Source organism: Kwoniella mangroviensis (genome assembly GCF_000507465.2).
Source record: "Kwoniella mangroviensis CBS 8507 chromosome 1 map unlocalized Ctg01, whole genome shotgun sequence".
NCBI lineage: Eukaryota > Fungi > Basidiomycota > Tremellomycetes > Tremellales > Cryptococcaceae > Kwoniella > Kwoniella mangrovensis.
Genome location: NW_027062533.1, coordinates 10,982,830 through 10,997,075, shown reverse-complemented (window position 1 = coordinate 10,997,075; position 14,246 = coordinate 10,982,830). Strand labels below are relative to the sequence as shown.

The window sequence follows — 14,246 nt, the reverse complement described above, 5'->3', positions numbered from 1 at the left end:
GAGTCGAATCCCGAGTGTTTGACGAAGATCATTTTTTCTCCTCGGGAGGCTTGAACGATTCTTTTGGTATACTATTTTGGATCGGACTCAGATGTTTATCGGCGGTGGACGATTGCTGTTGAGCAATTTTCTCTTCCCCTATTGACATGTAGATATGAAATGAATTAGTAAATCCCAAGATTATATCAGATGAGAACAGAGGGATAGATGGACATGAAAAAGGAATCGTAATGACAAGCGCTACTCCGTTTGTTTTGTGTATTTGTATTTGGTTTTTTGAATCCATATTCAAATCCGATGAAAACCGTACACTATATATCCATTGAATAGGTCGCACTCACAAGACAACTTCTCCAAAGGTCTATTACCTCTCAACGTAGCGTCTTTCCTCCTTGCATCAATTTCTTTTTTGGCGTAGTAGAATGATACTCCCGCAGCTACTATCAAAGCCTGATCGAGACGATCAATTAGCAAGGCTAATATATATATACCCAGAGTATTGTGATAGACTGATAATGTCGAGAATCTCGGATACCAAGATTGTTGCTGAGCAGAGTTGGGTATGGAAAGAAAGACTCACTCCCCACCCGTATGCCTAGTTGAACTCCCAACATCGATCAGCTCGTGCTATTGGACAGTCAAGTAAGGCGGTATACACTCACGACTGATCCAGCAGTATTCATCGTTGCAATTTGATATTGGGTGCCGATAACACTCTTCTAATTTTGATTCACTTAATCTATGAAATTGAGATGATCGTCCATAGTCGAGTGAGTGCCGTAATCGTAGTCCGAAATGATCATCCTTTCGCAGGTAGGCCCTTCCATGTCCTTGTGTTGTAATGTTATCTTATTCAACCCACCCATGTTCCTGTTTCCCAGTTCGGCCGTGTGGTGCCACATTCATAGATTCATACATTCCTCACCCCTCGTGCCTATGCAAAAGAGATTACAAGGGCGCTCAATTAAGTTAGCCTATGAACTAGCTACTCGAGTACAATAGGAGATCTCGCATCTGGCATCTCTGCCGGTTTACCGATCGAATTCGGTATACGGCGTATAACGTATAACGTACATCCATGCTAGGTACACCATGCAACCATGTGCTTCCCATCATCATCATCATCATCGAATGTATTGTGTTGGATGAACAACAATACACCTCGTCATCTCCTCCCTTCTCCTTCACACAGCATCGTCACCGCTCATACTCAACAAAGGATTCTAGGTATCATTGTTGTATTCATCGTATCCGGACCTCGAGACATCGCCGCCGATATCATTGACTATTCATTATTGATTCCGCACCGCCTCTGTGACACCGTTACCCTACACGGACGGCTTAAGCTTAATCCCACTTCCCACTAAAAACAAAAACCAAAAATAACAAATCCAACCTTTCATCGCTTTCCCAACTTTACCATCATCCTTGCCATTCATAACATCCTTATCAGTACAGCCACTGCGTCGCTAGGTACCGATCATTGTCAACCGGATGCTTTGAACAGACGAGTATAGAATCATCAAGGTAGAGTGGAAGTCTGTGATCGAATCCTGAATCAGCAAGAGCGTCATCAGTAAGAACTCGATTTGTGGGAATAGGATATACTTCGGTATCGATCATCCATATATATTTCTGAGTAAGCACAGTTCATCAGTCATCTTCAGGTTCTTTCTGGTTACCTAATTTACTGAGTAGCTTTATCTACATAGCCTCTATCTTATCTCACAAGTCATCATGGCGGATCAAGCTGAACCTTCCTTCGATGCGATATTCTCCTCCCAACAACCACCTCGTCGATCATCCACCTCATCGTCATTCAACGCTTATGCCTTCCATAACCCCTACCCATCTGCCGATCAACATCAGATGAATCCCTCTCCTCTAGGTCACACTGGCGGACAGTTCGTCGACGAACCTCAACAGCTGAATAGGAAGTCTAGCAATGCCTCGATATCCTCCAGACCAGGGAATAGGGATGGAGCTTCGTCGTCAACTTCGGGGTCTGATGTGATGATGAAAGGATTTAATCTAGATGCGAATGGGAATGGTAGAAGACAGTCGTCACTAAGGAAAGAATCGTTACCTTTCAATCCTGAAGCTGACAGTACGATAATCGCGACTGCCCCCAGACAGGGTAACAATATTAGTCCAAATCATCAGAATCTCACATCTCCTCCAATAGGTGATATCATGTTCGGTGGATCAGGTCAACGATTAGATAATCAAAATCAACAGCAGCCGCAGCAGCAACAACTGCAACAACCGTATCAGCAACATCAACATGCACCGTGGACTGGAGATAATTTAGTACCGGCAGGAGGAATCTTGCAACAGCAACAGCAGCAAGCACCTATACAGTATTCATATGTGCAGAATAACCAACAGCAGCACAGTCCATTCCCTTCTCCCATACCTACCCCCTCTTCTGCGGGATTAGAATATATGACACCTGGATCTGCCAATTCACTCAACAATCCAACGATTTACGATGGATATTCACCGTATACCGATCCAAATCCCGCTCTCACACCTAACAATCAAGCTAATACGGGAGGATGGGGACAGGATTTCATCAGTCAACCTGAATCTTCGAATGGGGGGTACTCTACTGGGTATGGACTCGGTACGGGGAATGATATGCAGGGAAGTGGGATGGACGATATGATGGGCATGAATGACCAGGAGGCTTTGAATAATGAGTTGCAGAGAATGTGAGTTCATAAGCTCATCTCTTTCTATTTGCCTACCCCCTCGGATTAGGATACTTCTCGCACTTCGGATCCTGTTCAACAACTCGGCTTCTATCACTCTGATTGTTTTACGTAGCGGCATATCAATACTGATCTTAAGCTGTCCGATTCCGAATTTTAAACAAAGAATTATGCCTGTCCCACATGAGAATAGAATTAGATGCTGACGCTGCTGCCCCTCCTTTACATAAATAGTATATCCAACACGTCACATCACAGCTCCGCTCAGCAGTCCAGAGAACCGTCACCCTATCCTCAGACAGCTCATACTCCGGACCCGAACTATAGTCAGACATATCAGAATCAGCCTGAGGCCATGTCTGCCGGACCCTCTAGACAAGGTTCCTTCCCCACTTCCAGGTCGCCGAGTCCCTTCGCCCCTCCACAACAACACCAACACCAATTCGACATGACAGATCTCACATCTCCACCTTCAACTGGTCAATTCCCAGTGACTGCTTCATCTTCTCAGGGTAACTCACCTTTTCTCAACAAACCTCAGTCACCTCCTGCATTAATCATACCCAATCAGCATAGTCCATCTCCGGTTTTACCACCAATCGTCACGACAGCTGTGGGTGGGCCAGGCGGAAATGCACGAAGAGGGGTGCACGCACCAAGACAAGGTGATTTAGGTGGTTCGGTGACCGGTGGTTTGTTGCCACCTGCCAATCCAGCTCTGGAACATCTAACGGGTATGGCGGGTATCAGTCCTATCGCACCGAGTGCGGATGGACCGATGATTTACATTCAACCTAGTACTCCTATCAGCGGGCTGAAAGATGGTAGAGGACTGTTTGACGCTGCTCTCCGACGAGCTGGACAGATGACTCAGCAAAACCAGAATGGGCAACCAGGTCAAGGTGAACAGAATCAATCGCAACAAGGCTTCAACGTCCCTCCACCCCAGTCACACCCTCTCGCACGACCTGGATCATCCGATCAGATTGGACAATCTGATCAGTCAGGTAATGCAGGCAATAACGGAATGGATTTCGCTACAGCGATGGCATTTCAAGCTTCCCAAGGATGGGGTCAAGATAACTTGGGTGGACTGGGAACAGGTATACAAATTAGACCTCGAGCGAAATCAGACTCGTTCATGCCTTCCCCCACGGCTGATTCGTTCGATCGCCAGGCTCTGTTCAACTTTCTCATGGGTACCAACCCTGATAATGTTTCTGGAATGCAAGATCAGCAACAGCAGCAGCAACAGCAAGGTGTATCAGATCAGTGGAGGAGTACGGTCAACGCTTGGCGCACGGGTATCAACGATAATGATCAAAATATCAGTTCTAATTCGAATACAACCTTAGATCCCAGACTGTTACCCGGTCAGGATAACAGCATCACAACTCAAGAAGCATTTGAACGGTTCTTGCTTCAGCAGCAACAGCAACAGCAACAGCAGAACCAAAATACTGATCCAGCAAGTCAGCAACATCAATTAAACCAATTACATGCCCAAAGAAATCGATTGCCTCCTCTAAATACCAATACTCAAGGTGAAGGGCAGGGCAATGGAGTATTCAAATATGCGCCTGGGGAATTTTCACCTACTTCAATGGCATTTTATCAATCTATCGGTTTATACCCCCATTCGGCCTCTGAATTACCTGGAACCACCTCTGCTCCATTCTATACCACGACATTCGGTAATATATCAGGCGGTGCTGAAGGTAATTTGCCCAATACCGTCGGGCCCTCTCAAGCTTCCTTTTTACCTGCTCCGTCAAACTTGCAGCAACATGGTAGAAGGAGATCGTTCGGAGGTGAAGGTTCAAATCATCCCGCTGCTGGGGCTGGCACACCGGGCTACGGAGTTGAGTTCACCCAAAACACTCAAAATCATAGTTCGCCATTTGGCCAATTACGTCCCGGCTCGGTTAGAGGAGTGAGCGGAGGTGGACATAGGAGAGCGGCTAAATCTGAGGATTTCGGAAGAGTAGGGACGGGTTGGGGTGTAGGTGCGGGTGGATCTACGTGAGTTTGAGTTCTGAGTTTGGGTTATCTTTCCCTGGAATGGGGAAGCAATCGAGATTGCGATGTGCTATCTTGATCTAATCTGTGCGAAGCGATGATTGTGTGTTCCTTCGCGTGTGTGTCGAAAGGAATATTCACCGGTCGATCAATGCTGTGCACCCTTAGCACCGTATATCTTTTGAGAAAGCTGTGCTGATATAATTATATCTTGAATATATTCAGAGCCGACTTCTTACAAAGTATAACAGCCAATGACGGATCACTCTTACCTCCCATGAACCGCGGTCGGTCAATGTCCCATTCACGTAATTCCTCCGCATCATCTATCAGATCGGCTTCACCAGCTTTATCAATAAGTTCCCAGGGATCCAATTGGTCGAACATGGAAAGAATGGAATTGCCCGATGGTGTACAGTTGCCTACCACCGGTGATCAGATCCAACCGGTTAAACAAGTTCAAATTCAAGGGAAGGGAAGAAAGAGGATAGCAAAGATGAAAGTCACGAGTGTGGCTACTGAGGTGGCGAGTACGAGTAGGAGGACGAATAGCGGGGCGTTCAAATGTCCTGGTGAGTGTGGTGTCTGACTCGACCATAATATGACACATGGTCAGGACGAGCTGATTGGGCTTTCGCTATTCGTAGTTCCTGGTTGTGGAAGTACGTTCACTAGGCATTTCAATCTGAAGGGACACTTGAGATCGCATAATGATGAGAGACCTTATAAGTGTTTATATGATGGATGTCCCAAATGTGAGTCGGAATCTTCTGTATACTCCCATGAGCACTAAAAATATGACAGCTCTCGAGGGAACTTGTCAGGATCGAGGAGCTGACTCGCCCGTTGATCTTCTTACATAGCAATTGTCGGTTTCGCTCGTCAGCACGATTGTAAGAGACATATGCTGTTGCATGAAGGCCTAAGACCGTTTGAATGTGAGGGTTGTGGAAAGAAGTTTGCCAGGTTGGATGCGTTGACAAGACATCGTGAGTACATCTTACTCATCGACACAATCAAACATACTCGAAATTACTCTTGACTTTCTCAATGACAATTCGACAATTCACCTTTGCTTACATTGTTTTTTCACGCTACCTAACAGACAAATCCGAACAAGGTCAAGAATGCGCCATAACCCATCCATTACCAGTCAATCCGGACGGTACTCCCATGTCTGAATCTCAATATAAGATGTACAAGGGAGTCAAAGCTCCCCAACCTAAAACTATATCTTCTGGGGATACACCTAATCTCACCTCCGGGGGTGGTGGAAGGAGAAGAAGTAGTGGGGTGAAATCTGAGTTTTTGAGTGGCGATGATAGGTCGGGAGGGGAAAGTGATTTGGGAGGTGGGTTGAGTGGGATGGAGGAATATGATCGGTATTAGTTGAGTCAGTTTTTCGTTTGGAATGTTGGAAGGATGGAAGGATGGAGCAAGTATCACCTTGTGATTATAGATTGATTATGTTTTATAGTATAATTCTTTGAGTCTATCTCTGCGCCATATAGTGTAAATATAGATTCAAATATCATGTACAGTACTTGTTATCATGCTCGAGTAGGAGTAGAACTGGATTATAAGAGTATATAGCATTACTTGATACGAAATCATGTACAAAATGCATCCTACCTCCACTTGACTCGTCCACTGTTGTTGTCAATTTGGATAATTTCGAAAGTTTCATCTATACTCTGACTTCGCTTCTTTCTCCATGAGATAGGAAGTACTGACCCACGCACGATCAGACCCACTTCGAAGACTTGGACTGAGCACAGGGAACCAACTCTGGCTCGGTCGATTCCTACCGCTCCGAATAATCCAGAAAAAGGAAACATGACTTTGACGACGCTCGAGATTCTTCGTCGACAATACCTATCCCTCTACCCGCTCTACCTCATCGCACCCCCTGATCCTTCTCTCCTTGCCGATCCGCAATCGCAGAAGTTTTTGATAGATAAGCTGTTAGGGGAGAGGTATCAGCCTGAAAATGAGTATAGACGGAAGTTCTGGAGAAGGGTGGTGGAGAGTATGGAGGTTGGACTGAAAGAGTTGGAATCGCAATTGGAGTTGTCAGAGGAAGAAAGAGATGAGCTGGTCAGTCCTATTGTGATTATTATGACTAGATGCGCTATGACTTGATTAGCTGAAATATTATTCGGATAATGGTAGGAAATTGACGAGAGGTTTTACGATCTTTTAACTGATTTGATGGTTACCAATAATGCCAACGCCAACGGTGAAGCTGGACCTTCATCAAGTGGGTGAGTGAAGCCATACGTCTGGATTGTCTGAAGTTTGATTTATCATTATCTATGATCTTGAGCGTAAGTAGAATGTAAGAATGGGCCGTTGATTTCTGGTGATGATAATAGACCGAAAACAACTTATCGGGCATTCATATATGATAAACCAAATTCATCAAATTATCTCTCGGTAATCACCAACACCATCGATCACGGGATTGAAAATCATACAGACAGGGATGACGATAGAGACGAGGATAAGATTGTACTGTTGGAAGAACAAATTGCGATTCAAGGAGGAACCACTGGATTGAGAACTTGGTGAGTGGAGTCGAGTCTGACCAAACCGAATGTAATTCTAATTCATCTAAGAAAAACTTGTAATCTCCTCAGGACAGCAGCCCTTAATCTAGCTCATCACATCCTCCGAAGTCCACATCTGGTCCTCTACGATACCGAATTGTCTCACAGGGGTATACTGGAACTTGGAGCTGGAACAGGGTTTTTATCGATCTTGTTGGCTCAGCTGGGTGCTGATGTCATCTCAACGGATCTGGGTATCGAGTCGGACGCTCAATCAATCAATGAGATTGGCACAGGTCAGCGTCACGAAGAGGACGGCGAGAGTAGAACTCCGCTGGGGAGGTTGAAATACAATGTGCAGCTTAGTGTGTATTTCATCATTTATCTACTAAAGTTGATCGTTTCACTGGATACTGATTTTGCTTGATCATTTCATCTGTACCTCACATAGATTCGATCAGTGACCAGGTATCTGTCAAAGCTTTAGATTGGGCAGACGGATCGTTGCTGCCTGAAGAAAGACCGAATATATGGTCGAAATTGATAGAAGAAAGAAGGACGATAGTAGCTGCTGATGTCGTATGTTTTATTGTTGTTCTTCTATCTTGTATATGCTAGAGCCAAGTTGATTTACGTATACACATATACGATCCTAGATATACGATCCAGACCTAGTACCTCCTTTGGTCAATACAATTGACGTCTTGCTCGATGATGATGGCCAGAACCAGGCTATTATCTCGGCAACGGTGAGGAATCAGGAGACGTTCGATCAATTTTTGATCACCTGTGGTACGTATTCTTCTCGTATGCTCAAAGCTCGACGCTCAACGAAGAGATCAATATGACGAGGCTGATGAGTGAATTGCAGGACAACATCATCTCCAAGTCAGTTTCATCGAGGTACCTCCCATCAACGAGAACGGGGATGATGTTAGAGCTTGTCCTCCGTTCTGGGATTCGGCTCTGGATAAAGGGACGGAAGTGAAGATTATGCGGATAAACAAATTAAGGCGGTTGTAGATGAGGAAAGGGAGGATTTCCCGCTCAAATAGCATAAGTGCTGGAGCTCTTTGGAATGGTATCATAGAATACGAACATCCCTAGAGTATAGCTCCAAGGTTACCCGATGAGTTTGTTGACCAACTAGCCTACCCTAATGATCTCCATACGAAATCTCAACGCCATCCCTTGCACACTGTGTAGCATAGTATATTTCTTGCTCATGCATGTTCATGCCATCTGCTGTCAATTGTTCGCTCCGATCCACTTGCAAAATGTCCCACATCCTATCAATGTACCCGTATAAATACAATGCATGAACCAAAAGATCAAAGTTTAGGTTAAGCATCACGTTTAAGCGGTCTCGACTTGGAGCTATCAAACACAAACACAGAAAGAGAATTTGAAGTCAGTGAGCTGGTTCCTTATTTTATCACGAGGCGAATATGCAAACTCACAAGGTCAGAGTCCCCAGCGTCTTGGATGGACATAACACCGACTCTGTAAAGTTTACCGGCGGCGGTACCGAGATCAACGTTTGAACCGTCGTAGTGGTGGACGTTGGTCTTGGACCTATTGAGGAGAATCATACGAGTCAGCATTGAACTCAATGACCGTGTGATCTGCACTTTGTCGCAAGATGCTTTGAAATCGAAATATGAAAGAGAAGGGATGGTATGACTCACAACATAGCGTAGTATTCAAGCTCGGATTTTCGGATGGGGGGACAGTTCTTGGAGATTAAGATGAGTTTGGCTAATTATTGGTAATTGGTTGATATACGTCCGGTATTGGTGTTGGTTATAGGATAATGTCGATGTCCATCCAAGAACGCATCATGGGATGGTCAGTAGGAGTGAGTAAAATGGTAAATTTGACGTTTGATGAAGGTAGAGAGAGCGATAAAAAGGTAAACACAAAACCGTCAGCAAGGAGAACCTTCTCAGCCATATGGGCTCCAGTCTCCGACTTTTACGAGCGATGCTCTGGCCTAGACCTCTACGTGGGCAGGTTTACTCACATTTACCGGATCTAAGTTGCTTGAGAGCTTGCTTGTAACCGAGGGTGTACTATTATTAAAGGCATATACTATCAGCACCTATACCGTCAATCTCGAATCGCGTCCCACATCATAAATCTTCCTTCTTCTGATCATCTCATCTATCATTCGGCCATGCCATGCCAATCCGTTCCATTCCATTCCCCTTCTCCTTCGACGCAACAGACTATAAACCCACCTTTCCAGACTTGACAACAAGTTGTAATCTAGTGTTGATAGATTCGGAAGCTTTGGCAGACTTGGATTTCTTGACGGGAGCCATCTTGTCTCTGCTTTTTTTTGGTTGGTTTATACGGGTAAAAAGTAAGAAGGTTTTTTGAAGGATGGGGAAGAAAGAAGATTTCGATGATTTGATATGAAATGTCGAATTTGGCTGGTAGTGAGCACGAGCACGAGGGTCAGAGAGAGAGAGAGGGGTGTGAGTGGTGAGTGGTCACCAAGTGTGAAATTTGTTGCTTGGTGGCAGTTTCGCTGGACGGCGTTTAATCCACGGCGTTTCACAATGATGTGGCACCTGGAGAAGCAAGACGGAACCTTTTTTTCGAGATTGATCGAATGATGGATGCATGCATGCATGAGATTGTAAGCAAGTTGCCGCTCTCACGAAGCAAGCAAGTGACATGTAGGAGTATCAACTACAATATCACAGGAACGAGCACATAGCGGACATTTCACACTATATAGATAGTTCAGCAACTTCCTAATCTTCAGGCAAGCTCACCTCGATAAATACGCTTCACGTCTCTTCACCTTTCCATTCTTCCAAAGCGACCTTTACATCTCAATCACAATGGCATCAGCCACGGTCATAGGGCTGAGTCTTCTCGGAGCCGGTCTAGCGGGTAGAGTAGGATATCAGATGTTCAGAGCGTCTGCTAGTGGGGCAGATAAATTCTTGAAAGGTGGTTTCAAGGCGAAGATGGATAAAGCCGAGGCGTTACAGGTGTTGGGATTGAGGTGAGTGACTTATTTCTTCTGCAATCTTGGCCTAATCATCATCAAGAGAGTGTTCCTAGAATCAAACCTCACCGAAGGACTCTGTCTTTCTCTTCTAGCTGGTTTGAGATGAAGGAGTACCATGGATCTTTCTGACATGCTGTGATTTCACCTGTAGAGATCCAATAACGTCAAATCGACTGAAAGATGCCCATCGACGATTGATGTTGGCGAATCATCCTGATAGAGGTGGATCACCATATCTGGCTGGGAAAGTGAACGAAGCGAAAGCTTTGTTAGAGTGAGTAGGACCTTTCTTGTTGATGTAGACTGGAAGTAAGTTGCATAACTGACTATATCTGCTGCCATTACTTCTATTCCTAAATCACCTTTTGTCGTGGTATCTCAACGTCGATTTGCCCTTCAAACGAATCAATAGCAAGGAGGCCCGAAGGTAGTGTCTCAGGAAGTATGGAAAATCAACTCTTATTGGGCTGAAAGGGATGGAGAAGACTAGCAGAGCTAGGTCGGCTTCAGAAGGACGAAGTATATTCATTGTATAATTATAGGATCATTTGGGCATCGATATATATTATCATCATGACATTCAAGGCATGCACTTCTCATCTGTGGGATTCTGCCTGGGCCAGTCTGCATACACATATGCATCAGTTATGTTATAATCAGATCTTGTCCATTTGAATATGAGTACAGTCAGAAGCATTGGTGACTGGGGATGTTGACAATTAACCTCCACTTCGACCAAGTCAAGTTGAATCCAAAATAATGAAATTTCCTTCGTCTTGTCCTCTCACCTTTCAGTTCTTTGAACGTTATACAACAACACCAACCCAGAAGGATCTCTCGTTGCCCCCTCGATCCACCATGTCCATCCACTTCGACCCCGACGTATCCGAATCCCAACTATACTCCGACCTTCCCGCACCACTTCTCCTCCCCCCGTCAGAGCTACTAGAACACTATGAGCCCAACGTCCTCGCTCCCTTAGTGAGATGCTCGAAATTACCTTTCCGACACTTAACATCGCTTTATGAGACCCACATCACTCACACACCTATGATGCTCGCCGAGGAATTCTCAAGAGCTCAAATTGCGAGAGTATCAGATTTCTCTACTTCCTCGGAGGAACGGGGTGTTTACTGGATGACCCCTAGCTCTGGATCTAGCTCCAGTACTAATGGAAAAGGGAAAGAGGCAGTAAGAGTGAATCATCCAGATGATGATCACCTAGCCCCTTCAACCGACGAGCTTATAACATACTATCGACCACCATCCAATACAAAAGACAGGTTACCTCCAAGTCCCACTCCACCAAATAGAGATGCAGTTTTAGTCCGAGGAAGTTTGATCGCCCAATTCGCTTCTCCCAATGCCAAGTCCCTTGCGGATGCAGCAGAGCTGATATCACCATATGTAGATGGGATAGATCTCAACTGTGGGTGTCCCCAGCGATGGGCATATAATGAGGGAATAGGATGTGCTTTGTTGAGAAAACCGGAATTGGTAAGGGATATGGTAAGAGGAGTGAGACAGAGGATGGGTTGGGGTTGGAGTGTTAGTATTAAAATTAGGATAGATCCTGATCAGAAGTGAGTCTATTACACGTTCTACATTTCATATTCGATGAATGTAAAGTATAGTTGATATGTAGATAATAATACTAACGAATTCTGACTGTTCATGGTATTATTGCTTAGACAAACCGAAACACTCATTCGTAATGCACTTTCAGCCGGTATATCTTATGTATCAATACACGGTCGTACTCGCCATCAACCATCTACCGACCCTGTCAACTTGAAAGGAATCAAATTCGCAGTGGAAACTGTCAAAGGCGAAATACCATGTACGGGTAACGGGGATATATGGAGTTATGAAGATGTGGTAACTATGAGGGAAAAGACGGGTGTTAAAGGTGTGATGGCTGCTAGAGGATTATTAGCCAAGTGAGTACAAGCATTCAATCTCTCAAGACTTTTCTTCTCTCATAACCCATGCTGAGCCTAATAGGGGAACTGTTAATCTGTACCTATGCTCATACTGGTATAATCTTGTAGCCCCGCTCTATTCTGTAATTACCCCTCGACGCCCTCTCACGCCGTATCGCAATTTATCTCCTTGTCAACCTGCTACGGTTTGATTTTTCCCTTGTTCCATCGTCATTTGGCATACATGCTTGAAAGTGATTTCTCAAGGAACGAAAAAGTCTGGTTCAATTGTCTGAGTAGTAGTACCGCTGCGATCGATTGGTTGGAAGGTAGAGGATTAGATTGGAGGAAGGATAGAGGTACAATTTGGGATGCTAGGAGGGGAAGGGGTATTTTGAGCACTGTATAGCAATTGGATCGAATATCTTATTGAAATCTGGGCAGTAATCGCGAGATCTTATTCAATCATCAGAGTATGTATTTGTTGTTGTACATCAGATATAGATATGTAGACAGATTGATCAAGGCAAATTATCCGAAGGAAGGAATCATAGACAACTAGACATGAATATAATGTATAATGCATATTAATCAGAGTATAACCTAAATCGTATATATGGAACTGCCATCGAGATGGATGATAAGGACCGGAAAAGAACGAAATTGTACAAATGAATGAATGAAAAGCCAAAATGTCCAAAATCGAAACCAAAGACGCGGATCAGAAACTATCAGAGCATCTTGATCAATTCACCGACTTTAGGTCCATTAGCCAACACTTTAGCGTCTACTCCACTCGTTCCTTGGTCTTTGGATTTCGAAAGCATCTCATCCCACCATGGGTAAAGGAGATCACGGGCAATGAGCTTGAACCATGGTGTGAAAGAGTTGTCTAAAGAGGGCAATGCATCAGCATGAGCATCGGCATCGGAATACAAGGTTGATTATGAGGTTTGCAAGGCAGCTGTACATGTATGATGTATCGGAATTGAGAACTGATTTTGGGTGAGATTGATAAATATTACTCACCGGAATCTGAGAACATAGCCTCCAGCTCATCTTTCGATACATACTTGGCGTCGCTCACTTCGTTCGGGTTCAATTTCAGGTCGACATCAATGGTGGAGAAGAGGATATAGTCGACTACAACAAAGCAGAGAAAATAACAAAATTCAAATTAGCTCAAAACCGACATATGTTGTGATTATCAACGGGCATGAAGGTTAGACCCGCTACTCACTCTCATGTTCACCCCATAATCCATCACTAGGTGCCAGATAATGTATCTTAGTCAGGTAAATGAAATCATCAAATTTCAATTGAGAGGACGGTATACCGAGCTCTTGAGGGAGCTTTCGGATAGCTGCTGATTTGACACCTATCAATTTCGATTCAAATTGATGCATAAGTCAGCGATCGTATCTCTTAGTCCACATATTATTTTGATCTTCTTCCTCAAGTTAGGTCTGATGACGAGCACTCACCCGACTGATTCTCCTCTACCAACTCAGCTTTGATACTCAGTGGATGGGAACAACAGGTATTAGTCCACATCGAGGGGAAAGTGATCTTCTCATCGGCTCGTTTCTGTAATAACAATCTACCGTCTGAAGGTCTGAAAAGGAAGACTGAGAATGCTCGATGGAGGAGACCGGTATTTATATTTGACATCAGGTGGCCTACACAAAGAGAGTGAGTAGTCAGTATTCATAACATTGCGTTTAGGAGAGAGACATCTTAGGGTCAGATTGACTCACAAGTCTTCTTACTGTCCTCTCCATAGGCTTTATCGTTCCCATCCACCAATATGCATCTCTCTTCCATCAACCTCACCTGCTCTTCATCATAGGTATCTAGACTGATCGTGTTGGTGGTGGAAGGAAGCGAAGGAGGGATGGTCTCGGTGACGGCGGTGGTCATTTTGATGACGGGTGGGTATGAGTCCGTAAAGAGCGTGTGTGTAAGTGAGAAGACGACTGGGGTTGAAGGGCTTAGGAAGGTCAGATGGATGATTGAA

At 44.6% G+C, this 14,246-nt stretch overlaps 7 protein-coding genes across 7 annotated transcripts; 4 read left to right on the top strand and 3 right to left on the bottom strand.

The window, feature by feature from the left end:
- Positions 1 to 28: 28 nt before the first annotated feature.
- I203_104176 (uncharacterized protein) lies at positions 29 to 683 on the bottom strand (the record flags this gene model as incomplete). The annotated part of the gene is made up of 4 exons (XM_019144230.1): positions 29 to 138; positions 342 to 450; positions 581 to 595; positions 663 to 683. The coding sequence occupies 4 exons, from the start codon at positions 681 to 683 to the stop codon at positions 29 to 31; spliced, it is 255 nt and encodes an 84-aa protein (XP_019007279.1).
- Positions 684 to 1,737: 1,054 nt separating this feature from the next.
- On the top strand, positions 1,738 to 6,122 carry I203_104175 (uncharacterized protein; the record flags this gene model as incomplete). Its single annotated transcript, XM_019144231.1, has 6 exons — positions 1,738 to 2,714; positions 2,949 to 4,736; positions 4,959 to 5,305; positions 5,381 to 5,488; positions 5,597 to 5,722; positions 5,839 to 6,122. 6 exons carry the CDS (start codon positions 1,738 to 1,740, stop codon positions 6,120 to 6,122), a joined length of 3,630 nt encoding a protein of 1,209 aa, XP_019007280.1.
- Positions 6,123 to 6,569: 447 nt separating this feature from the next.
- On the top strand, positions 6,570 to 8,305 carry I203_104174 (uncharacterized protein; the record flags this gene model as incomplete). The annotated part of the gene is made up of 7 exons (XM_065517478.1): positions 6,570 to 6,830; positions 6,906 to 6,997; positions 7,109 to 7,300; positions 7,373 to 7,647; positions 7,734 to 7,861; positions 7,939 to 8,074; positions 8,154 to 8,305. The coding sequence occupies 7 exons, from the start codon at positions 6,570 to 6,572 to the stop codon at positions 8,303 to 8,305; spliced, it is 1,236 nt and encodes a 411-aa protein (XP_065374296.1).
- Positions 8,306 to 8,638: 333 nt separating this feature from the next.
- On the bottom strand, positions 8,639 to 9,606 carry I203_104173 (60S ribosomal protein eL30; the record flags this gene model as incomplete). The annotated part of the gene is made up of 5 exons (XM_019144233.1): positions 8,639 to 8,659; positions 8,743 to 8,857; positions 8,971 to 9,040; positions 9,306 to 9,354; positions 9,523 to 9,606. The coding sequence occupies 5 exons, from the start codon at positions 9,604 to 9,606 to the stop codon at positions 8,639 to 8,641; spliced, it is 339 nt and encodes a 112-aa protein (XP_019007282.1).
- A 528-nt stretch (positions 9,607 to 10,134) lies between these two features.
- Positions 10,135 to 10,585, top strand: I203_104172 (uncharacterized protein; the record flags this gene model as incomplete). The annotated part of the gene is made up of 2 exons (XM_019144234.1): positions 10,135 to 10,301; positions 10,459 to 10,585. 2 exons carry the CDS (start codon positions 10,135 to 10,137, stop codon positions 10,583 to 10,585), a joined length of 294 nt encoding a protein of 97 aa, XP_019007283.1.
- A 580-nt stretch (positions 10,586 to 11,165) lies between these two features.
- Positions 11,166 to 12,638, top strand: I203_104171 (uncharacterized protein; the record flags this gene model as incomplete). Its single annotated transcript, XM_019144235.1, has 3 exons — positions 11,166 to 11,890; positions 11,999 to 12,247; positions 12,359 to 12,638. 3 exons carry the CDS (start codon positions 11,166 to 11,168, stop codon positions 12,636 to 12,638), a joined length of 1,254 nt encoding a protein of 417 aa, XP_019007284.1.
- Positions 12,639 to 12,960: 322 nt separating this feature from the next.
- Positions 12,961 to 14,149, bottom strand: I203_104170 (isopentenyl-diphosphate Delta-isomerase; the record flags this gene model as incomplete). Its single annotated transcript, XM_019144236.1, has 5 exons — positions 12,961 to 13,121; positions 13,259 to 13,372; positions 13,470 to 13,607; positions 13,714 to 13,908; positions 13,987 to 14,149. 5 exons carry the CDS (start codon positions 14,147 to 14,149, stop codon positions 12,961 to 12,963), a joined length of 771 nt encoding a protein of 256 aa, XP_019007285.1.
- Between the last annotated feature and the right edge of the window lie 97 nt (positions 14,150 to 14,246).